Genomic DNA, 24,336 nt, shown 5'->3' on the forward strand with positions numbered 1-24,336 from the left:
ATTGGTTTACATTAGCAAACACTGCAGATGCTGTACTGAAGTGAAGGCCTGTTCGCAAACGGAACCAATGTGCTTTCAGTGTATTTATAGCATGTAAACGAGCTTAACTTATACGATCGGCCGTGTGGTGGAACGTCAACAAAAAGAAAAAACAAAACAAAACAAAAAAGTCTGTCTACTTGTTGTAGTTCATCTATGGCAAGAATACATTTTTATTTGTATTTACAATAAATAAAGTAACAAATGTTACATGTCAAAAGATGTTTGTTGCTCATTGTTTTCTTAGAATAAGTTTAAATTAAGCCCTCTGTTTTGCATGTGCACACCAATGGGTAGGAGTGTCCTGATTCTTTTTAGGCTGGAGGGGTAGGTTAGGGGGAGGGATAGGGCTTGTTAGCCCTTCATACAGAGATTTTTTTTAGAGGCACACTTCAAACCGAGGCGTGTGAGAATCACTGGTAAGATGGGGAAACAAACAAATTTAAGTGTTTTTAAGTACACAAATTTAGGTATTTTCCTTGTTTAGTCACTGCACAGAACATAACTGCACTTTAATTTATTACTACCGTTAATTACAGACCAATGACTAACCGTGTGATTGAGTGCTTCCAGTAGATTAGGGCATAATGAAGCACCTTCTATGTCACCTAAAGGATTCAGTTCAGTAAACTGGATGCTGTGCATTTGTTTATTTTAAGTACACAAACTTAGGTATTTTCCTTGATTAGTGACGATTAGCAATATATAACCGTAGTTTAATGTTCTATGGATAAATTCTTCATAACTCACATAAATAGATATCTAGTAGTTTGTCTCAGTAGCTAGCTAGCAAACTTTTTTAGCTAGCTAGCTAACTTTTCCATTCCACCTTAAATAGTGCAATACATGACTAAAGCTTCTGCATTTAAATCGGAATGGAATAATAAAATAAAAGCTACTCAAAGCTAATTTTATCTTCTTATCAGAGAGGAATTAAGGAATGGATAATAATAATTAATTTCTGCATCATCTCCCCCCTTTCTGAAAACATACAATCTTTTAAAGTTAACCAGATAGTTAAGCAGCAGCAGCTTGGTTACTAAACATACTGAGCTCCTGATGATGCATCAGGTGCTTGAAGGGTTTCCCAATTCTTAGAGGCAGGATTTACATTGGAAAAGAAGGGGTAAGTGGTAGGGCCAAGGGGTGAAATGGGATTGGGCCTAAGAGTTCTCTTTCAGCTACCTCATTTATTTCAAAACAAAACAGCAGGTGAGAAAGGTTCTGTGATGAACGGTTAATTTTTCAGTCATAACATGCCAAAACATTACTTCCATGATATAGAGTATTACTAGGGATTTGCGCAAGCTGTGTTTACGAGGCTACCATACCAAAAGTTACAAAATATTCACAGTCATTGTTTTGGTAGAAGTATAGATACTAGGGCTTAAAATACTTATGTAGAAGTTGAAGTATAAACTAAAATTGTTTTACTCAAGTAGAAGTGTGAAAGTACATTTCAAAACTACTATAAAAGTATACAAGTAAAAATAATGTACGGAGAAAAATTACAATTAACCATTACAATTATCCCCTAATTTATTAAAGACTTTGGACTTAGTTTGGCTCGAGATCTCTTATAAGTCTCTGCACGGATCATCTTCATACTAGGCTACATACGTCCGCTATGTTCTTGCCGGAGTGTGGGCGGGACATGTACAGGTGTGATGGATCGCAATATAAACCAATAGGGAGTCGGAATGGTTTAATATGTTTATACTTCTCATCCAACCACAATCAGATTCACTCTATGTGGATGGAGAGATTTATCTGGATAGGGGTTTTATAGAACGAGGAGAAGCCAGAATGAAAACAAGCTGAAATGAAATAGGACTAACTAGGCTATTTTTAAGATGTAAGTAGCAAAATGTTTTTTGTACAACCTCTGTACCATATAATCAATTGTAGATTTAAGTTAAGTTTTACAGACTAGGTAAACACTGCACACATGTTTAAGTCAGTCATACAGTAAATGTTTAACTGTTTTCCTGACCATTAAAAAATGTATAGGCCAGCCAATTGGAGGACTTTTAGGTGAGATCTATAGAGAGAATGGACGAACAGAAGCCAGAAATTAGTGTTTTCTTCCCTTGGTGTTGGGTTCTAGAGCACTAAAGCACAGAGCGATGGTGATTCCTGTCACTACAGTAACTGTAGATTAAACCTCATTTATATACAGAAATAAAGAGAATCTGAGAGAAAAAATATCAGTTTTGGTCCAGCTGAACATAACTGCACTTTAATTAATTACTACCGTTAATTACAGACCAATGACTAAACTTTAGGATTTTATGCACTAAAGGATTAAAGGGGGGGGGGGCTAGGGTGCCCCAATGGGTGAATCAGTGTGATTAAGTACCTGTTAGGGTGCCCTTCTTGCAATAAATTATGAGTTCCCATCTATGAGTGCCCTTCTGCCCTTCCAGTAGATTAGGGCATAATGAAGCACCTTTTATGTCACAGTAAACTGGACGCTGTGCTGAGTTCCCCTACAGGTGACTGAACATGATGAAGTGCCAGGTTAGAGCGGTCTCTAATGGAGAAGTGTCCACCAGTGGATTAAATGTGATGTGGAGCCCTGTTGATGCACTCACATTGAAATGCACTGTATTTGTTGGTACAGGACAAAGAAAATTGTCAGTGATGTCCAAAGTAAAACTAATTTCTGCTTACTGTAAAAAAAAAAAAGCCTGCTAAATTTTCATCTGAAGTCAATGTAAAACATTTTTTAACAAGTAACCTTGAAGCATTTCAATTGGTCTAGTGCAAGTGATACTAGTGACAGGGGCATAGTGTTGCACATGCAAAGAAATAGCTATTTTTTACACAATGCACCACTTTACTGTGCAGCACTGCTTTTAATAAAATCATCAAGAATCAGAGAAACTGACCTGCGACCTCCTTACTAACGTCAAGATCTGAAATCTGCAAAAGTAACTTCTTTTACGCAACTCTTTTCACTCAGCAGCCTTGTTATGGCAGTTATTTCCAGTCACGCAAGTTCAGACATTATTTTAGTCTTTTCCTATTCAAACAGAAGATTAGATTACTATTTCAACAATTTATATTAAGTCCCTGATAAAAACTGTCAAAAAACTCTGTAGGTTTGTAGAGTTAGACCTAATAATGCACATAAAGTGCAAATATTTTAGGATGATATGGCTTCTTCATTAAGGGGGAGCTTCCCAGGTAGCACACTGAAAGACCTCTGCTCTGCGTTCACATTGGAAAGCAACAAAGCGACAGGCGACCATTCATTTCCTATGGCAGGGCGCGATTTGTCGTCGCGACACGCTACAAAGCGACAAGCGACACGGAGCTGAATTTTTTTCAACTTTATGCAAATGAATTATGACGCGGTGAAGCGACATTCTAACCCGATTGGCTTCTAGCTTTTCTTTGGACCAATCACATACAAGGAGGTCTGATGTCCTCAAGCTCCTGCTCTCTGGATTTCTAGTTCCTTTCCCTGTTCATTCTGTTGAACGGGGTGGACCCATGTTGATCTGCAGGAACGGCTGCGTTTCCAGAGCAGTTAAATCACAGAAATGCCCAAGAGTCCAGCAAGTTTGGGAGTTATAGCTGTAGAATAAAGTGGCCAAGCGATTCCTTTTTTTGTGCCTTTTTTCTTATGGGAGGCTGGACCATGATAAACGCTGGGCGACACAAGCGACTCGTCGCATTCCAGTGAGAACGCAGGAGTGTAAGCAGGAAGCTGATTTTACCCCAAACAGGCACCATGATTAGTGTTACAAAAAATCCTAATCATATTGCAGTCAGGTCAGTGGCTGGTCTCCTCATATAATAATAAAATATTTGGTTCAGGCAAGGATCCCCAAAAGTATTTTAAGAGAAAATAAAAGCAGCATTTAGGAAAAAGAACTCAAAAACTGTTAAACATGGAGGTGAATGCATTATGCTACTTGCAAAGGGGGTGTGGCAAAGGAAAATACACTAAATATCATGAAAAGAAACTGGACTAACATGTGTGTGAATTGACAACAACTTTGCTAATTTAGAAATAAACTCTTTTGATGAATATAGCAGATTGGAAGATCGGTATTGTAAGTATGAAAGGCAGGACATATTCCAGAATTGAGAAGCTTCAGCTTTAAACACATACAGAGCTTTACAAATACAACACTGGTTTTGGTGATCACTAATTATGAGCTTAACCAGGAATAATTATTTTCAATAAAACAGAACCAGGACTATGTGCAATAGAATAAACAAGCATTTCAGACACAAAAAAAAGACAGTGTCTTTACTGTAGTTGTTTTAGAAGCAGTTCTATTATTAGATGAAAATAGAGTAAGTGCAGTGTGAGCTAGTGGAGGTCCAGGTAGGTGGGACTGTGCACAGTAAGAACAGCTCAAAAACTAACGTCATTTGGAAGTATTTTCTTTAGCAAATTAGAAAAAAAAAAAAAAAAAAAAAAAACTTAAATCAGTAACTTTTTTTCCCCTCAACAAAATCTTAATAGGATGGAGATCCGTTTTACTATTTACTGATTTCCAGAACCTGAATCTGGGTGTTCACATTGTGTAAAAATTCATGATGAACAGACCAATAGAAATGCTCCAACATTTCTATAAATCTTTAAAATACCATGGATTTAAAAGTTAAGATGGTCACACACATGCACAGCATCATAGTAATTGTACCTTTTCCCCATTTAAACAAACCAAAAACAGACCTGCTTATGATATTCGTGGCAAATGAACAAACTTAAATTGTTGACATATTTTATCTTCATTTTATTACAAAAAAAGTATGGAGTCCACAGTTTGTGTTTTCTTTGTACAGTAAAAAATATTTAAATTAAACTCCCAAATTTCAGAGCAATGACATTTCTGAGAGTGGAGGCAAAGGGCGGAGGGGACGGAGAGAGAGCGCGAGAGGAGAAAACAGAGTGAGATCAGTGGCATTCTCTCCATCTTTCAGTTCATTTAATAAACTCTAAACCCATCTATTCATCTCAGCATGAACATCAGCCATACACACACACACACAGAGCCATACAAACACACACACACACACACACACACACACACACACACACAGCCATACACACACACACACTCTCCTAGGGACAGGTTGTACAGGGCATGTGCGTTCAGGTTTGCCCCACATGGGCACAATGGCTAGGCATTTCAAATGTGGCACGATTTCCAAAAAAAAAAAAAAAAAAAAATTAAACAAAAAAAATAAACCGAACCACTGGCCAACACCACGAACCACTTAAGCCCTTCCCACCAAACACTGATTCTTACTGTATTCAATCTTCTAAACTAACCGCTGATGTAAAGGAACAGCTCCCCTATCTGGACAGGCTTTAACAAAAAATAGAATCTGTGTGAATTGTAGCAGTCTCCAATAGCACAAAAACAAAAAAACCCACTGGAATAAATAACGCAAAACCAAACTCGAAGATATGCATGATGTTTGGATAATTAATAACTTTAACAATGGCAAAAAAACCAAAAAAAAAACAATGGTAATCAATAACATTTGTAACACTCCACACTGTAAAACTAGTAACTGAGACTGGTTCATGGAGCAAAAATATATATATAGATATATATAGAAAATAAAGCCCATTGCATTCAATGTTTCGGTCTTTTAAATTTTAACAGTTTTAAAATCTTAAAAATATATCTTAAAAAAGGTAAATCCTCCCCTAGATCCAGTCCCAAAAATATTACCTGCGTTGTCTGAGAAATAATCCTTTCTCTGTACACAATTTGGGGGTGGGGAAGCCATAATTTATCATTCACCTCTTATACTCATTTCTGTTGATTAATTGCTGCATCTCCCATAGGAAGGTCAAGAGTTCACTGTGTTCATACTGACAAAACATTAAATAATTCATCACTGCAATATAAAAAAGAAAAAGGCTAACACTGTCTCTGGCAAGCGTCCGTGTGTTCCGTAACTACATAATGTCTAACGGGTTCATATTCACCCCGTGATCCTGTCCACTAGGGGGCAACATGTCATTCGCTCCTGGCGTGTGGAGTCCTGGCATGCTGCCGAGCTGCGGCAGCATGGAGTTCTGATCCGTACCGAATCCTCCAGGGTCCATAGCGTTCTGTTGCTGCGGAGGCGGCGGCGGAGGGGGAGGTGGAGCCATGCCAGGCAAGTGTTGCTGGAGGTGGCTGGGGTGAGGTGATCCCGTCTGGGTCTGGGGGGAGATGTGGTGGGGCGACGGCTGAGGCTGCTGTGTGCGCGGGGATGGGCTGGAGTGCGGAGGTTGCGACTGTGGACGTGGCGACGGTTGAGGTGAGCGCACCTGGTTGCTGAGCGACGTAGGGAGCTGCTGCTGGGCCTGCAGGTGTGGTGACTGGGACATCGGCTGCTGCGGACTCATGGGATTGTTCTGTTGCGCAGGCGAGGCCCCGCCCAGATGCTGGTGCTGCTGAAGCATTCGCTGGTGCAAGGCTTGTTGCAACAGCGCAGGAGACGAGGAAGGCTGAGGCCCTCCCTGTGTGGGCTGTGTCTGCGGACCACCTGCACCTGGTCCTCCGTCAGGGCCTTGCAGGCCCACATTCTGCTGCTGCATCTGCAAGTGATGCTGGTGCTGCAATCTCTGCTGCAAGACAGCTGCGGCCTGCTGCTGCGCCGGATTACCTGGGTAACCCTGTTGCTGGGGCTGCCCGGGTTGCGCTCCTGGTGGTGCCTGGCCTCCAGGAGGTACCTGCATGTTGCCTTGCTGGCCCATGTAGTTCTGCTGCTGTTGGTAAGCAGCATGATTTCCCATCTGCTGCTGCTGCTGCTGCTGTTGTTGCTGGAGCTGAAGCTGCTGTTGCTGCTGTCTCCTCATTAGCAGCTCTCTGAACTGCGGCGTAAAGCTGGCCATGTTAGGAGGTCCCTGTCCTGGCATTCCTTGTTGTTGCTGCTGCTGTTGCTGCAACGCTGCAACCTGCTGTTGCTGTAGTAAAGGTCTCTGCTGCTGTTGCATTTGTTGCTGCTGTTGCTGCTGCTGGAGCTGAGCAAGCTGGGACTGAATGTTCATGCCCTGTCCCATATGCATGCCTGGCTGAGGCCCACCCGTGTTGACTCCTACTGGCTGCCCACTCATAGTCCCTGGCCCTCCTTGAGGTCCAGCTGGGCCTCCAGCCCCACCTTTATACTTGTGAACCCTTTGCTTTATGAACGCAGCCATCAGCTGCGGGTTGGAGCGCAAGATGTTAAGGACCTGCTGCTGCTGCTGTGGTGAACTTGGCGACCTCAGAGTTCGCAACAAATCTTGCAAGGCTCCCTGTGGGAGACCACCTGCAGCTCCACCTGCAGCACCGCCCTGCAGGCCTGCCTGCACCATATTCATCAAAACATTGCGATTGGGCATTTGCTGTTGCTGCTGCTGTGTCTGCTGTGGCATATGCTGCTGCATAGCAACCATGCCAGGCTGACCCATGATTGGGGGTCTCTGAGGTGGCATGCCCTGCCCTGCCCACTGCTGCTGAGGAGGCTGAAGCTGTGCATTGGCCCTTTGCTGCAGCTGCACCTGTGGAGGAAGCTGACCTTGCACATTAGCTTGGGGTGCAGGCTGTTGCTGCATGGGACCTGTTCCCACCATCATTCCCTGAGGTCCCTGCTGCTGCTGTTGCTGCTGCTGCTCCATCTGTGCTCTGGCAACAGAAGCTTGTGCCTGGGGAGGGAGCCCTGGCCCACCAACCATACCAACACCAGGATGAGACATTCCCATTTGCCCCTGTGGTTGCTGGTGGTGTGGGTGTTGTGGCATCATGCCAGCTTGGCTGGCTTGTCTCTGCAGTAGCTGAGCCTTCGCCATCTTCCTTTGGGCATCTGCCACTTGCTGTATCTTCATTGCAATTTCCACAGCTGCGGGTGGAGGGCCTGAAGGAGGCTGCTGCTGCGGCTGTTGGGGCACCGGAGCTGCCCCTGGGTTGCTAGGTTGCTGTGGAGGGGTTGTAGGACCCAAGCCAGGTTTACCTTGGGACTGCGAATGAGGAGAAGACCCTGGATGTCGAGGGACGTACTGAGGCATATTTGGATGCGGCGACTGTCCTGAAGGTTGCTGAGAAACCATCTGTGGCTGTGGTGAGGTCATCATTCCTGGAGCACCAGGCATTTGCTGAAACTGTTGATGGACAGGGTGCTGGGAAGGTAAGTTGCTTGGTTGCTGCTGCTGCTGAGGTGACGCACCCGGAACAGGCCCCATTCCAGATGAGGACAGAGGAGTAAGACTCTGCTGCGTGGGCGTCTGAGGCGTGCCAGGCTGGGTACCCATTGATGTTGGTGTGCTACGACCTGTAGCACCATTACTGCCTGGTGATGGAAGACCTACAGGGGGGCCTCCTCCACAAGGAGGCTGCCCAGCCCTCTGCATGGTGGCCACACGCCTACGCAGCATTTGCGCTTGCTGCAGCCTGTGCTGCAGCTGCTGCTGGCGGAGCTTGTGCTTTATATTGAGACAGAACGGTACAGGGCACTTGTTCTCCTGGCAGTGCTTGGCATGATAGCAACACAGCGCAATGAGCTGTTTGCAGATAGGACATCCACCATTTGTCTTGCGCTTGCAACCCTTTGTGTGTTGCACAACCCGTTTCATCTTCTGGCAGGACGGCAGGGAGCAGTTGGCATTGCGACACTGGCAGGCATGCACCAGAGACTGGATGCAGCGCTGGATGCTGAGACGTCGAGAGTCGCCAGGGTTCTGAGTGGCTGCCGCTGCCTGGTTGCTGCTTTCGTCGTCCAAACCCAAGCCAAGCTTCTCCATCTTGTGCTCGTGACCCTTAGTGTTGTAGCACGTGATGCAGAGATCATAGTCCTGCAAATTACAAATAAAAAAAAGTCTCCTTTAAGTATTTTTTGTAAGTAAAAGTCAAGAAAATGCTTACAATTATATCCTTTTCCTGGAAAACTCTCTTGTTCCCCTAATCTGCTTAAAAAAAAACAGACCCAAACCCAAATAACAGACTTTCAGACATAACAAAAACGAAGTCATCTATTAACAGGACACACAATATGAGGCTTGTGGAGCAGACTGTTTGTCAGTTTTGCCTCAATTGCCTTCATTAAAATTCTAATAAAATCAGTGCACAAATAAGTCATGAAATGTATTTTCACCTCGCAGACAGTGCAGTGGAAACGCGTCTCCACATGGTGTTTGCACTCATTGCAGGTGTAGACAAAGCGATCCTGGCTCTGGTTGTGCAGTTCTACCAGCATACACATGGAGCTCCACTTGGCTCTTCGCAGTGAGCTGAACTCTAGATGCTTGTCACGAGCCAGGGTCAGGAAGGCGTCACGTCCATCCATCAGGTCACAGGCCATAAGGGGATCTGGATCCACGATGGGAGGTAGGGAATTGGCAGTGGGGCCAGCAATAAGCCGAATGACAAAAAAGACCTGAAAAGCAAAGTGAAATGGGTGAGGAAACAAGAGAGCTTAAACTGCTCTTTTTATCAAACAGCTGTTCTAAACTCTCATACAAAAACAACAAAATGAAAAGTGCAAGATAATTACAGGACACCGGTTTGACGTACTCAAAAATCACAATTTACCTCTTTGTGTTTCTCCATGGTGGCATAAAGTTTCTGAGACAGGTCGTTGGAGACATTGGGCATTCCCGGTTTCTTCTTGTTGGCTCGACTCAAGCTGCTCTTGTTCTTGCTCGTCTTCTTATTGTTCTTTTTCTTGGCATTTTTGCTGTCGCCCGTGGTGGCCTAAAGAGTCACAAACATCATTACTGTAGGACCAGGGGCCTTTGAAAAATTAGCTTACTATATTTACAGCAGAAATAGTTAGTGTGTGCACATAAATGTGACTGTATATTAGCACTGTGATGAGCTGCATTTTCATTCTTAAAATTCTGTTATTAACTTTCTCAGTTTTTTGCTAATCTCTTCACAAGCAGCATTGCTATTAAAATAAACCCGTTGGCGGGGTAAAGGATAGCAACTAGCATCGAAACGCAGGGTGTAAGAAAGAACTCAAAATGTCAACCCAATTAATCATGTTGCAGAAAAAGCTTGAAAAGTCCAAGAGTTCTGTGATCTACTGTCCATTGCACAGTGTCAAGGTCAAATCAGGTCTATACTATCTTAACCGTTTAAGCAAGTCTAAAAAATGATCAGAGATTCTTAAGTGAACACCTACATCAACACTTTCACTGGAAGTGCTGTTCTCCTCTCTCTTTCTTTCCTCTTCTTCTTGTTCCAGCTCCTTGATGCTCTCCTCCAGCACATTGGGCCAGAAATCGCCCTCAAAATAAGGCAGCTCCTTTGCGCTGGTCAAACGATCCTCAGTCGCTTGCTTAAAAATGTCCTAGGAGAGAAAAGGCAAAGAAATGGGCCAGGGGTTAAAAAGAGATGTGGAGCAGAGCTTCACGGAGCAAACATAGTACAAGAGGAAAAATATGCATGAACTGCTATAGGGAACAAGGAGCAGCTCCAAGGTAGGAAAATGGGGCAAATGTTCAGCAGAGACTTTGTAACACAGTAAAACACTAAAACGGCAACCTACCTTGTAGTCATGCACAATTCTTTCTGCCACAGCCTTATCCAGCATCTTCTTGTACCACTCCTGCAGACGCTTGGGTTTGGGTATCTTCTGCTCCAGAGGGTGACAGTGAAAGATATAATCATCACCTTCACTGGGTGGGCATGCCCAGATGTGTCCAGTGGTGAACCCCAGTTTCTTAACATACTCAAGGTAACCTATGAGGATCTCGTGATAAACGCCCGTCCTCAACTGACGTGGCTGGAAAAAGTGCACACTGTCCAGGTAGGAGATATACACACGTCTGCATGAGAGATCAAAAAAAGAAAAAAAAAAAAAGAAAACAAAAGAAATAAAAAGGAGTGTGAATGAATGAGCAGGTTATTTATAATGAAAAACATTAGAATGTCATTAGTTTTACTTGGTTAAATGTGACTAGTAGATCAGCTGTGGTATTAGAAGAACAATCACTGTCTGACAATATTAGAGAAACAAAAAATAAGAAGCATAAAATCAGTAAATGTATGATCTACTTAATAAATAAATGGTAAATGCAACACATACATACATATAGTTAGAATATACACTTAGACTTTATATATGAAGGCTGCAAACAATTAGTTTCTTTAACGCTCTCTGCTTTATAAAATACATAAATACAGTTTTAATTTCTTTAACAGAAACAGGTTACATGTTCTATATTTTAGACTAACTTATTCTTTTTTTTCCTGTACCTTATATGACAGTATAGTCAGTATACATGTTTCAGCTTTAGCGGTATTAGTTTGCTCCTATTTTAGGCCACATCATGTATTCCTGTACAGTTATTTTATTATTACGTTTAAAAGTTCAATATGTACAAGAAATAGGAGAACAAAATATATATTTTATTGAATATTTTCAAAAAATGTAAATATTTAAATAAAAGCACACAGCAGCATATCAAGTATAGTATTAAGTGTAATAATATAATACACTTAATATTATACAGACATTACACTTCTGCTTCTCTGTACCATGAAACTTAATTTTTAAAAACATTGACCCTGTGGGATCATATGGAGACACTGCCTGTACCATCTGGTGGTCACATGACAGCATTACACTCAACTGATTAAAAGCAAGATGGCAGAAATCCCAGTCAAAAGTTTCTACAGTCAGAAACATGGGCCGGCTAAAATTCTAATCCAAATTTATTTTTATTGTTTTTGGTCTAACTGGGTTCTTCTGATCCCAAATGGCAAAGATAAGTTTAAATAAAGTATCCTAAAATAAACTACTGTCCAATTTTGAGGACTTCCTGTACAAAGTTTAGTTTTTATAAGTCCTTCTAATCACAAATAACTAGGAAATTAGGAAAGAAATAAAAAAAATGCAACCCAAGCAAAAGTCAGAGTTTCAGTAGGTTAAGGATAGGTTTAAGATAAAATAGTGAGATACAGAGTTTACACTCAGGTGCATAGTATATAATAAGACTTTCACCTCTGATTGGGCGGAGGGCAATCGGAGCCGTATTCCTGTACGTGCATCCCGAAAAAGCACACATCCACGCCGTCAATGTCCTCAAAAGCAAACATAGCTTTTGTTCGATACGGGAACGACTCTGCCATCTCACCGCTGTCCACAAACCTGCAGACACACACAAGGAGGATCAGACACATTTACAGAGGAGAACAACACACCTGCCCTAGTAGATTAAAGTATACTAATCATTATTATGCTAAAGTGCACTAAAGTGTACTTGTGTAGCCACATTAATCAGTTCATTTAAAGAGTGCTTTTATTGTAATTATTATAATTTAATTGTATAAAAATAGTAGAAAAGTCTTACTTAAATTGGGTTAAGTGTACTTAACTGTACTAAAATGCAACTATTTAATATACTTAAGTAACATTTAAACATTAATACTACTTCATGTATGTAACCCCATATTTTAAATATGCTTACAGTAAAATTATAATACATTTACTGAGTATTCAAACTGTATCACTATTCTAGCCTTGATGTTAAATATATTTAAATTTGAGTACAAATATGCTTCTTGTTCCTGTTTTTGTAAGTAGCACACTTCTACTATAATTCGTTGGGTATAAAAAAAAAAGCCTGTAAAAAAAAAAAAAAAATCACTTTTTTTTTGTTTATTAGTAGTAGTAATTTAATTTACTTTCTAAAATGTTACATGATGTATGTACTTTAGGTGAACTACTGTAACTGTTGTTTTTAACACACTTTTAGAAATATATTGAATTACATTAAACTAAAAGTGTACTTCATAGTAGTCTTTTTTTTTTTACATACACTATATTGTACTTTTTAAAAAAGAATGATCAAAGCTTACTTTTAAACATTTGATGAATTCATAATATTAGTGTACTTTTAATATATTTTACATAAAGTGAATAAAGTACATGAAGTACAAAGTATATTTACAGCATACTTAGACATTTCTCAATATATTTTAAGTACATTTAAGTATATATATTTTTTAAACCAGGGTTTAAACAGCCCGACCAAACCACAAAAACACACACACAAACCTGGACTTCATGCCTGGCTTCACCTCCACCATCTTGTCAGAGACGTGCACCACCCGTATGGTGACATCACCGCTCTCTGGATGAGCCTGTCGCTTCAGATAATCGTTCACTCGCGTCTCCAGGAAGCAACCCAGCTTGGTCTGAGGCAGTCCTGAGTGAGGAGAGGGAGGAACAGAAGCAGAGAAAAGTTTAGTTAGTGTAGAGAACGGGGCAGTGGAGAGTCTCTCGGCATTAACACTGAAGATGAAAATGTGAAAGAGGCCTTCAGTTGCTTTGTAGTTCCCCTAGTGTCCTTTAACACCTCGATAACTATTACACACCACTCCTGGGGAGGGTAACATCGGTCTTGAATTTCTCCAATTTGTACCCAAACTGTCTGAGTGTGGACTGGTGAAGTCTAAACTCTTTACAGATGGTTTTATAAAATGTTTCTGCCTGATGAACATTCCACTCTTTTCTGTGGTCCTCTTTGTTCATTTCATGATACACTTCAAAAAATAGACCCTGATAAGATTTCTTATTCTCGAAATATAACAGGTTGAATAATTTTACCTTCAAAAGAACTGCCAATCCTAGAGGTTCACTTACTTTTGCCACACACAAATCTATATATTATTGGATAATTTTCCACAATGAATAAAAGGTCAAATAAAATAGTTTTGCCTCATTTGTTTCACTGGGTGAAACTATTTTTAGGACTTGTGTTAAAATCTAAGGTTTTATGTCATGTTTATGCAGAAATAAACACCAAAGAAAGGAGTTCACAAAAAGCATTACGGTATGATACAAAGTCAACATTTAACCTCCAGCATTTTTTCGGCTGCAGCGTATAATTAAGACCCTGTAAAAACTGTCAAATGAATCTATTTATTTTTCTTTAGTAAGTAGTAGCTTTTTTTCTTTTCCAAGAGAAACCAGTACTGGTCATCAGAACCTGTGGAAATCAATCAGAAACAAACATGAAATGGGGGAGGAAACTAATTTGTATTAAATTTTAAAATATAAAAGTAGCTGAGATGTGTTAAAGTGAAATGTCCATCAATGCAGCTGTACATCTTTACTGTAGTTATTTAACTCATATGGCTACTTATAGTTAGTCTTTTGGACACTCTCACACCAGCAGGGCAGCTATATACACACACACAGTGTAATGTACAGAGACGTATGTGCAAAAAATCTGAATTCCACTTTCATCTCTCCATGTTCTTCACATCTTTGAAATCATAGGGCTCTACATAATCCTTCAGAAGAAGCCTTTACTTACTTTTTGCTGCGTATTTATTCTCCTTCCTCGTCTTGTTGGCCTTCTTCAAACAGCCGTCGCACACGAAGCTGAGGGTAAATTAAGAACACTCAGTATGCTGCCGTCATAGCTAGCTCTTGTTTATTGGTGATTTGTTACTGTTTGAAAAATCAGGTGCTCAAACGTCACACAGCAGACAAAAAGCAGCTCACCCTGACGGCCATATCGTCTCGTTGTGCAGGACACAGATTTGATGCATTTTACGACAGCAATCATTACATTCCACAAACCTGCAGGAGAAAGAGGGGAAACATTGCAGAAGGAAAAAAAGAATGAATGAAGAAATGAACAAGGACTGAGAATAAATAAAAATTTTAATTCAAACTCAAACTACAACTACTTCAAAAAGCACATGCAACCAGTCAGAGGGTGTACAAAAATATCAATATTGTATTATATCTCAATATTTAGTTTGGCAATACTGTAATGATTTTCAAAACACTTTGTTTTCTAGTGTTGTACTAGTGACATGTCGTTTTTCCTACATTGTTAATGCACACTAAAGTGATTCCGACTATAAAGAAACACAAGGAATCGCTGTAATCTGTGAAGCATTTAGGTGCTTTTATCTGGGGAGCTGTTAACTTGCAGTTTCTGAGGCTGGTAACTCTTGCTCCTTCTTTCCTGGGGTGGTGCTGATGAGAGCCAGTTTCATCATAACATTTTTGATGATCTTTGTGACTGCACTTGAAGATACTTTAAATTTCCTTTTTCTTTTTTTTTATATTGACTGACCTTCATTTCTTAATTTTTTGTTTTCTTCACTTAGTTAAGTAGTTCTTGCCTTAATATGGATTAGAACATTACTCAAATAGAGCTAATCACTGTATACCAACTTTACCTCTTAATAATTTTAAACACTGCTCTTAAATGCTCTTAAACACATTCAGAGACAAAAAATAAAAGTAATTAGTTAACTCTTGAGAAGTTCAGCACAGCTGTTAACTGAAAGCCTGAATTCCATGTGACTCTACCTCATAAAGCTGACTGAGAAAATCCAGTCAAGATCTGCAAAACTGTCATCTATGGAAGAGGTGCAACTTTAAAGAATCTAAAATATCCAACATTCTGGTTTGTTTAACATTTTTTGTTTACTAAATAATTCCATGTTTTTCTTCATAGTTTGGATGACCATTTTAAAATAATGAACCACTGAATTTAAGGTGTGCCTAGACTTTTGACTGGTACTGTAATTGCAAAAAAATATATATATTTAATGAAAGATTGTTGTTTGCACTATGGACAGATTTTTTTTTTCTTTCAAAAAACTTCTTTAAACGAACAGAATATATTAACTTGCTTACAGTACTGCAGTGTACCACAATATATAAAATCATAAGCCTTATATCGTGATAGGCACATTACCGCATCATATCGACAAGTTCTTGCTAATACACAGCCCTACAAGCAGTATACTCCACTATACTCAATTTAACAGAACGCAGCACTTAATCAGTTTTTGTGAGTGTGATCAGACAAAGAGGAGAGGAGCGAGGTGACGTACAGCTCAGGGTCGAGTGTGTCGTTCCTCTTCTTCTGAAACTGGTCTTTGTTGATTGATCTAAAAAAACAAAAATAGTAAAAAGGGATTAAAGTATCAAACAGAGTGTACATTTATACCATACAGGATTATTATATCATCACAATGGTGCAAACACCTTGTATCTTTGTAACAGCAACTTTATAAGAGAAGAAAACCCTCTCTCAACTTTAAATAGAATTCAATATAAACAGATTTTATTCATTTCAAGCAATTTTACAGTTCTATTGGATCACACCTAATACAATTCTAATATAATATAAAAACAACACTGTCCTGAGATTCGGCTATATTCAAATAAAGTCAAATGCAAAAGTGCAAAATTAGAAATATAAGATACAAGGTTTTTTGCATGTCAGTGATGACATACAAAATGTTTAAGTAATATGTTAACACTATGCACAGCGTCTTTACTCTCTTAACTTGTCATGCTAGGTGATTGTAAGAAATAGATAAAACCATTGTTCTCTTTTTTTTTTCTTAGTAATGAATTACTGCACAAAAAAACAAATACAGGGTATTTTCCCAGAGTTATTTTCCCAGGTAATTTTCATATTGTTTTTTAGCCAAATGCTATCTGCAAAAAACATTAATAACGCTATAATATTCTTCTTACAATCTTATAGTAAAGAATACTAGAGAAATGAATTTAGACTTTGGGAAAACAGATGTTATCTGATTTATTTGTTTGCAGTTTTCACTTTAGAATTATATATTTTGTGTTACGTTTATAACTTTAGAACAACAAGCAAAACCTGTCTCAAAATAATACATTCATAAAAGATTAGTAGTGCACAGTCACGAATGAATAGATTAGTAATGGAATAATCTGGAATAATTATCCTGGTGAGTAATAAAAGCCAAACAACAAACAAAAACGGCAAATAATGAGAATACTGAAACATTTAAAAGTAATGAGACAAATCTAAAAATAACAAACTAATGAATCACTGTCAGTAAATTTTAGTCAGTTATGTTTTTAAATCATGCAACAGAGGGTCAGACCTACAACAACAAACAAACAAACACAGAAAATGAAAGAGCGATGCTGGGTCACTTACGTCTGCGGCTGTGTCGGGTCGTCGCCCAGGGATACATTCTCCCCCTGGATTTCGTTGAAACACTTCTCACAGAAGTGGTACCTGTTAGCAAGAAGCCCATATTTGGGTGAACTACACCGTTCGCCAAGAGCACAGCCAATCACAGAGAAGGCACGCAGAGGGAGTCACCAATCAGGGCAGGGCAGGCCGGGGGGAGGCAGAGCGCAGGGTCGTCGCCGGAAGCAGCCAATCATGAAGCAGGGTTTTTGTGTGGGCAGATTGATTTGATTGGTTGCGTGTAAATTTCGGAGAAGGATGATTGGTCGCACCAAAGCAGGCCAATGCAGACATCACAAGCGTTAAAGAAGGAGGGAGAGAAAAGGGGGGAGGGGGAGGGGTAGAATGAACAATTTAAAAAAGTGTGAAAAACAAAAATGTTACGGATGAGAAGAAAATAAAAACGGGAGGATGGAAAGGTGGAGGGGTGGAACAGAGAGAGGTGGAGAAAATGAATCAACACGTTTCAAGACAAAATAACCGTCTAGCTGGAAGCCAAGCAAAGCACAGACACCCTCCCATCCACCAGCCCCTAAACACTTGCTCAATCTCACACACACACACACAATCACTCTCACACACTCACACAGTCGGTTAAAGATAAATCCTTAGAAGTCTCACTTATCACAAGTTGATCAAATCATTTCTTACTTAGTTTTACAGAAACAAATGTTGAAATTGTACCAAAAAGTACCAAAATTCTGAGAAATATTCCCGGTTCTTATAAAATCTAATGCTTAATATCTCAGCAGTACAACAAAAACAAGTCAGCACTGCATCCTGTAACTCCCTTACGATTGCACCAGAGCTTTTACATCCAGCCTAAATTAATGTTCATCTTTAAATATAAAGCCAGTGGAATCCACACACATGAAGGAGAACGCTTTCTGGGACTCCTGTCTCACAGATGGGTGTGGCATCATCAGGGATTGAAACTGCATCCTCCTGAGGATGTGGCCAGAACTCCGGAGCTCCTACTCAATTTAATAAAAAAAACTGATGCTGATGTTTCAATTTTTAAGTTTATTTGAGCATTCAGTTAAAAGTAGAGTTAAAGTATAATAATATAACTGCTGCACCTGCTACATTTCCAGTAAGAGGTCATAGCGGATATTCATTCTGGACAATTTTTTTTTGCTTGATAAATTATTTGTAACTTTTTGTAATATATTTAGCAGGTTTTTCTTTCTTATGGAATGGTATTTTGGAAAATATTCCATTATATTATTTAAATTAAGCTTTCAAATGAATAACCATTAAATATAAATGCACTGAACATAAGAACAAAACTCTTATTTTAATCCTTGTCTTTTTTATGGGAAGTCTGACTCCAGTAGTGCTGGGTGGTATGACCGAAAATTTGTGTTACAGTATTTTTCAAGATTCTGACGGCTTCACGTATGTAATGTTATTTGCATTATTATTATTTATTTATATATTTTTGCATGACTGGGCTTTTATATAGGTCTGTAAATTATTGTTATTGCCCGGTGGACCTTGACTGTCCGCGTCGTGTAGTCATATTTCCAGAAAGGTGCTCATCGAGCTATGGCATAGTGTACACGGCTCTACATAGCTGAGCTTCGAGTGCGTTGTTATGCTAACTGGCTGGCGTTATTATCTAGCGAGCTGTTCCAGCGTGCTTGTTTGCCGGCGCTGTTCTACACGGTGTGCTTCTCCACAGCGCTCCTCTGGCGGTATGGCGGTATTTCAAAGAATGCATACCGGTTCTAAACTGAGGCACGGTATATCATATGAACCGGTATACCACCTAGCACTACACTCCATGTCCTCCTTATTTTTACTGTATTTATTATACAAATCAAACTATATTCCTGCTGAATTTAATCAAATTACTGAAGTAGATTATTCTGTATATAAAAAAAAAAAACTGTATACATAGACTTCTAAAGGTCATTCGAGGGGGAAAAAAGTCAATTTCAACAAAGCTTTAACTGAAGTGGAATTTATCCCAACCTTATAAAGTGAACGCAGTATGATTCACACAGACATGTACATGAACACATGCATATGCTCTCTCACACACACTCTCATACTGACACACACACATACACACTCGTACACACACAGGGTGGACAGAAGGACAACAGAGGCCAAAAGAAACAGGTGGATACGGAGGAACGAGTATTGGTGCAACTGAGACCCATCATCCTATCAGACCATTTCAAAGAGATCCAGAGGCACGTGTTCAATCAGCTCCATGGATGCAGGAGCCAGACTCGTCTCAATGACTACTACAAAGATCTCCCCCCAAACACAACGTTTGGTGTACATTAAAGGACGGGTTTGATGAACATCATCCCAAACATGTCCAAGACCACTGTGTGAGAGGTCGTTAGCTGAGAGCAGACAGCTAATATGTGCTAATCTTCAGGTGAACTGAGGATTCTCTTTGAAATGTCCGAATTGTAAGTCAAATGGTAAAGCAGAAGTGAGTGGCGGTCAATAAAAACCACTTAAAGTCCCCACCAAACAAATATCCACCTGTGATCGTACAATGCTGCACTGTATGAGATGTGTGCTCAGGACAAAAATCACTAAAGAACATTTCAGCTCTGATACATCTGATACCGATACATCAAAAGCAGAAACATAATCATGCTCGTCTGTGGGGTTTGTGTGTGTGTGTGTGTGTGTGTGTGTTTGCTTGTTTGTGTGTTTGTTGTGTGTTTGTAGGGCTGCAACATGTTACCATTTCTTCTCATATGCTCATGTGTTTGTTACATTGTATACATTTATTCCGGTTAGTTTTGGCTTCACACTTCAGTTTACTGACTAGGAGTGGGACAAAAAACTGTGGTATATTTTACCAATTAATTTGTAATGCATTATCAATATTTGGCGTCAAATATGGATACTTTTATTGAAACACTGAAACATTGGCACTCTAAACTAACACTAAACCCTAACATTTGGCCCCCTACTTTGACTTGCTAAAGCTACTGATACATTACTGCAAGTGGTGGTGCTAATCCAATGAATAGGGTGAACCTTCCCCTAACCATTGTTAAAGAATATTGGTTGGTAAATTCTTTTTTTTGTCCTCTTTAGTAACACGGATGTTGTGAAGTACTGTAGAAAATTGTCTTTCAATATATTCAACATTTTAGATTCGTAATATTTTATAGTGAGATGCCCTGTATTTAAGCAAACTTAAAAAATATATACTGTCTTTATTACCCATGTGGATAGAGTCTTTCTTTAATTCCCCTATACCTGTACAGTGATTTTTTTTTTAATTTAGATGATCAGATTGTGCCAAATTCTGCATCCCTCACAAAAATATACCCCCTTTAAGTGCATGCGCATCCCAGAGCAGAAGAATTCCCCTCTGAATCCTTTACGAATGTCCATAAATAAGGGTTAATATACAGTTACAGTGGATACAGGAATCACCAATGTAACCTGCTGTACCCATACTGTAGTGATGCTCCTACACGCTAAGGGGAGTCGTTTAGCAAACCACCTCTTCTTTTTCTACTTCTATTGTTTAATTAATTAGTGATGGTAGCTTGACTCAACTTCCTGTAGGCGCGCAGAAAGTTTGAACCTTTGAGAAAAGTGTCTTTAGACTGCAGATGACCCGGACCCTGATTCAGCTGCTCTGACCAAACAAACTAGGTGTGAAAGAACCCTTAGAATGTTCAAATATTAAAATACAAACCTAACAGGCCAAATACAAACATCACAAATACAACAGTTTTACAATTCTACATGTACTACCCTGTAGTAGTCCCTACTGCCTATACCACCCAATAGTCCCTATCCTAATCCACCCTCCCTATACTATCATATATGTTCCTATATACTCTACACTACCTTATACCACTCTATACTGCCTTTTTCTCCTGAAAACTGTTCATTTGGATGTGTAAAGTGCTTCCGATTATTTATAGTCAGCTTAGATTGCCAGACTTGCACTAAGGCTGGGTGCAGCAGCACTAGCATTAGCAGCTAACCACTAATGCTGGCCACCCGCCAACGCTATACTGAGGAACCATACTGAGTTTTCCAGTATGCCAGGGCGATATAAGCAAGCGGTTCTTCCCACGTAGATTGTGGTAAACAGACAGGCTACAGGCCGATAATACTCACCACCTCTGAACGGCAAAAGAGCTAGCGTTAAGCGCGATTAGCATCTAATGGTAATACTGCTAGAGTGTCAGTGCTGGAAACACTAAACTGAAACTCCTGTATAACGCTGTACTTCAGCGAAGTGGCTTTATTGCTCTTTACAACCTGACTGGTAAAATACATACATAAGGCACATCGTATTATAAGGCACACAGACGATTTCTGAGAAAATTAAAGGATTTTAAGTGTGCGTTATAGTGTGAAAAATACAGTACTGCGATATTATAGTACTATAAGCTGGCAATTTCTTAATGCTGCAATTTAAAACATATAGAACTATTTTGGGTGGGGGGATGTACTGTTCCTGAACTGAAGATATATAATAGATGTATAAAGTAAAAGAACAATAAACATTTAATTATGAGCAATATTCAAATAATGAAACTGTAATATAAAAACATGTTACACGATACAGGAATATATAGGATGAATTCTGCACTTAACAACTGGGGTTGTGCATAGAACCCATTCCCTTCTCTTATACTCTACTGTTCCAGTCTCTCACCTCTAAATACATGATACTAGTGACCTCCTCCACCTAACAGCCAGGCTGCTGTGGCTGTTTTAGATTCGATCAGCAACATTTAATCCATGACGTATACTAAATAGTAACAAAATGTAATCATTCAGACTAATAAGTTCTATTAACCAAGGAAATCATTATGGGGTAATACTGAATTCAGCAAATATGTCCATATGTTCTGCAATAAATAGACATTGTTTCTGTGACAGGTTTACTTAATGATAATGGTTTATTTAATCTATTATTAACACACTTTCCAGGTTTTACAGTGATTCAGTAAGTCCTGACAGGATCCAGCAGAGGGCGCAGGACTGCACGTCCCTCCATCTATCCCAACAGCCTGATGTGCAGACCTGACAGCTCTGCTACTGGTAATAAGCTGCCAATGATCTTAATAAACACCCATCCGTTTCCTCACAGAAGTGCTCGGCTTTATTAAGGGGTAAACGTGTGTTTAAGATATTTTAAAATTTCAGCTGTTCAGGTAATCTTTAAATTAACTCAACGATACTGGATATATGTTGCAGCCCTAATGCTTTAGTGTGTGCTGGCTGTATTAATCACATGAAGCTCTGTGTGAGTGTGTGTATGTATATATGAGTGTGTGTGTGAGAGAGGGAGAGACTGACCTGTTTTGGTAGCTGAAGTAGGCAGCGTCTCGTGGGATGGTGCATAGTTGTTTCCCATAGCAGCACAGAGTTTGAGGAGAAAACTCCAACTGAGAAAAAGAAAGAGACAGAGAGAGAGAAAAAGAGAGAGAGAGAGTCTTAAAAATTCATAATTAATCTAATGATATAAAATATAAAAAATTTTGTCCTGAAAATGACTGCAATAAACACTAATTTACCAGACTAATTTGTACTTACTATATAATTTATTACCTGGCAAGCAGTTCAGTTAATCTGAATAATGTTTATTATTCATGCCAACATTCCCTTTTCATACCTTAAATTTAAAATGTCTAAATGTGTCAATTCATCTAAATGTCTAAAAACTGTGATATTTAGGTCAGATGTCCTACCAGTTAACAGTAAAACATCTTTTTTTACTAACCTGTATGACAATTTCATAGTGTATTATCTATTGTACTTGGTTAAAACATTGAAACTGGATTAGACTAAAAGGATTTGACAACTGATGTATTAAATATAATTCACAATCAACAAGCCTGAACCAGAATAATACATACAACCAACATGCAACATTTTAAGTCTAAAAAATACTAAATACTAGTTTAAAATATTTTTTACTTTAACAATCTGTTACAAATATCTGCGCATATATATAAATATCTAAAATATGGCAGCTATATTAGACCCTAAGGTTTTTAGTTATGAGTCAATCAGACTTCAATATTATTGTTAAGTTTTAAATGTAGTATTGTGTCAACTACACAAAAAAGGCAAATGCAATTAACATGGAAATAAATTAATTTTTAAAACATGAAAAAATTAAAAAACACCTATTTAAAGTCAGTGTAACATTTAGCATTTTCCTTTTTTCCCTTCTGTTTGAAGTTAAATTTGAAAACAGATAACTGGGTGTAAAATTAAAACCTAGCATTTAATTTATACCTAAAACCTAGTTTTTAAATTTTTAGAACCAGAATTCTCTAAAATCTTCTCTAGATTTTCAAATGTTACAATTTTTGCATTGTGTAACAAAAGTAAGCAGGATTATGAAAAAATATATATTTTTTTAATTGGTCCTAAAATTCAGGTTGCAAAATTAAAAACAGCAAATTTAAAAACAAAAATTAATATTTAATTAATAGACGAAAACCCATTTCCTCCTTAGTATACTAAAACGAATATATGCTTAAATATTTACTCCCAAAGTTCTATTTTTTTATTTTTTATTTAGTCTCTGGACCCTGCTCACCTTCCGTCCGCAGCAGTAGCCAAGAGTCTGCATGACCGGGTCGATCTCCTGCTCGAACACCTCAGCCAGTTTGGAGCAGTATTTGTACACGCGCGAGGTCTTCCTGTTGTAGAGCCAGGCGTTGTTGAACATGAGCCACACGTCGTCCACGTACTGCCACGGCTCCTGGTACTGACCCGTGTCCAGCTTTCGCTTTATGGTGGACAGGTCCATGGGGTTTTTCACTATGTCGAAATAGTCCTGGTGGACGAGAGGTCATCAGGAGAGGCGTCGGTAGAGATTTGTGGAACGAGAGAGCACCACCATCAACAAGGAAGAGGAAATGGAGCGGCAGGTGGACGAGGGCGTCGGCCATGGCATCGGAGAGAAGATCCAGCAGGAAGGAGAGGGAAAGAAGAGGAGGGCAATGTTGAGCGCTGTGGAGGAGTTCATGTGCACAAACAGAGAAACGTAACAGATTCCTGCTCCCTCACTTCACCCTGCACCCTCACACACACGCATACACACACACGCGCTCATGCACACACATGGATGGATGCTCACATACACATACGTGGGTAGACCGGTCACAATGAATGCTTCTTTTGTTACAAAAAACTATTTGTTTTTTAATTTTAAAGTCATATTATGCCACTGATTTGAAAAAATGTAATTTTAACTATTAGGAAAAATTTAATTTACAATTTTAATCTGTCGACATAGCGACATACAATGAGCAATATCTAGTCAGTAAAATTTGAGGTAACATCCACACATTATACAATAAATCAGTATTGTAATTATTGTGACAGGC

At 39.3% G+C, this 24,336-nt stretch overlaps 1 protein-coding gene across 1 annotated transcript in view; it reads right to left on the minus strand.

Annotated features, from left to right (window-relative positions):
• Positions 1-4,772: 4,772 nt before the first annotated feature.
• Positions 4,773-24,336, minus strand: part of LOC125780395 (histone acetyltransferase p300-like) — a 47,736-nt gene continuing 28,172 nt past the window's right edge. Inside the window, exons 18-30 of the mRNA XM_049473512.1 lie at positions 23,544-23,783; positions 22,292-22,380; positions 16,949-17,059; positions 15,852-15,908; positions 14,500-14,577; positions 14,309-14,376; positions 13,045-13,195; positions 11,989-12,135; positions 10,531-10,810; positions 10,165-10,332; positions 9,570-9,731; positions 9,133-9,414; positions 4,773-8,833 (exon numbers count right to left, since the gene is read on the minus strand). Coding sequence (XP_049329469.1) covers positions 5,975-8,833; positions 9,133-9,414; positions 9,570-9,731; positions 10,165-10,332; positions 10,531-10,810; positions 11,989-12,135; positions 13,045-13,195; positions 14,309-14,376; positions 14,500-14,577; positions 15,852-15,908; positions 16,949-17,059; positions 22,292-22,380; positions 23,544-23,783 — 4,692 coding nt within the window. The 3' untranslated portion in view covers positions 4,773-5,974. The remainder of the gene's footprint in view (positions 8,834-9,132; positions 9,415-9,569; positions 9,732-10,164; positions 10,333-10,530; positions 10,811-11,988; positions 12,136-13,044; positions 13,196-14,308; positions 14,377-14,499; positions 14,578-15,851; positions 15,909-16,948; positions 17,060-22,291; positions 22,381-23,543; positions 23,784-24,336) is intronic.

The sequence above is a fragment of the Astyanax mexicanus genome, unplaced genomic scaffold, assembly GCF_023375975.1.
Source record: "Astyanax mexicanus isolate ESR-SI-001 unplaced genomic scaffold, AstMex3_surface scaffold_38, whole genome shotgun sequence".
NCBI lineage: Eukaryota > Metazoa > Chordata > Actinopteri > Characiformes > Acestrorhamphidae > Astyanax > Astyanax mexicanus.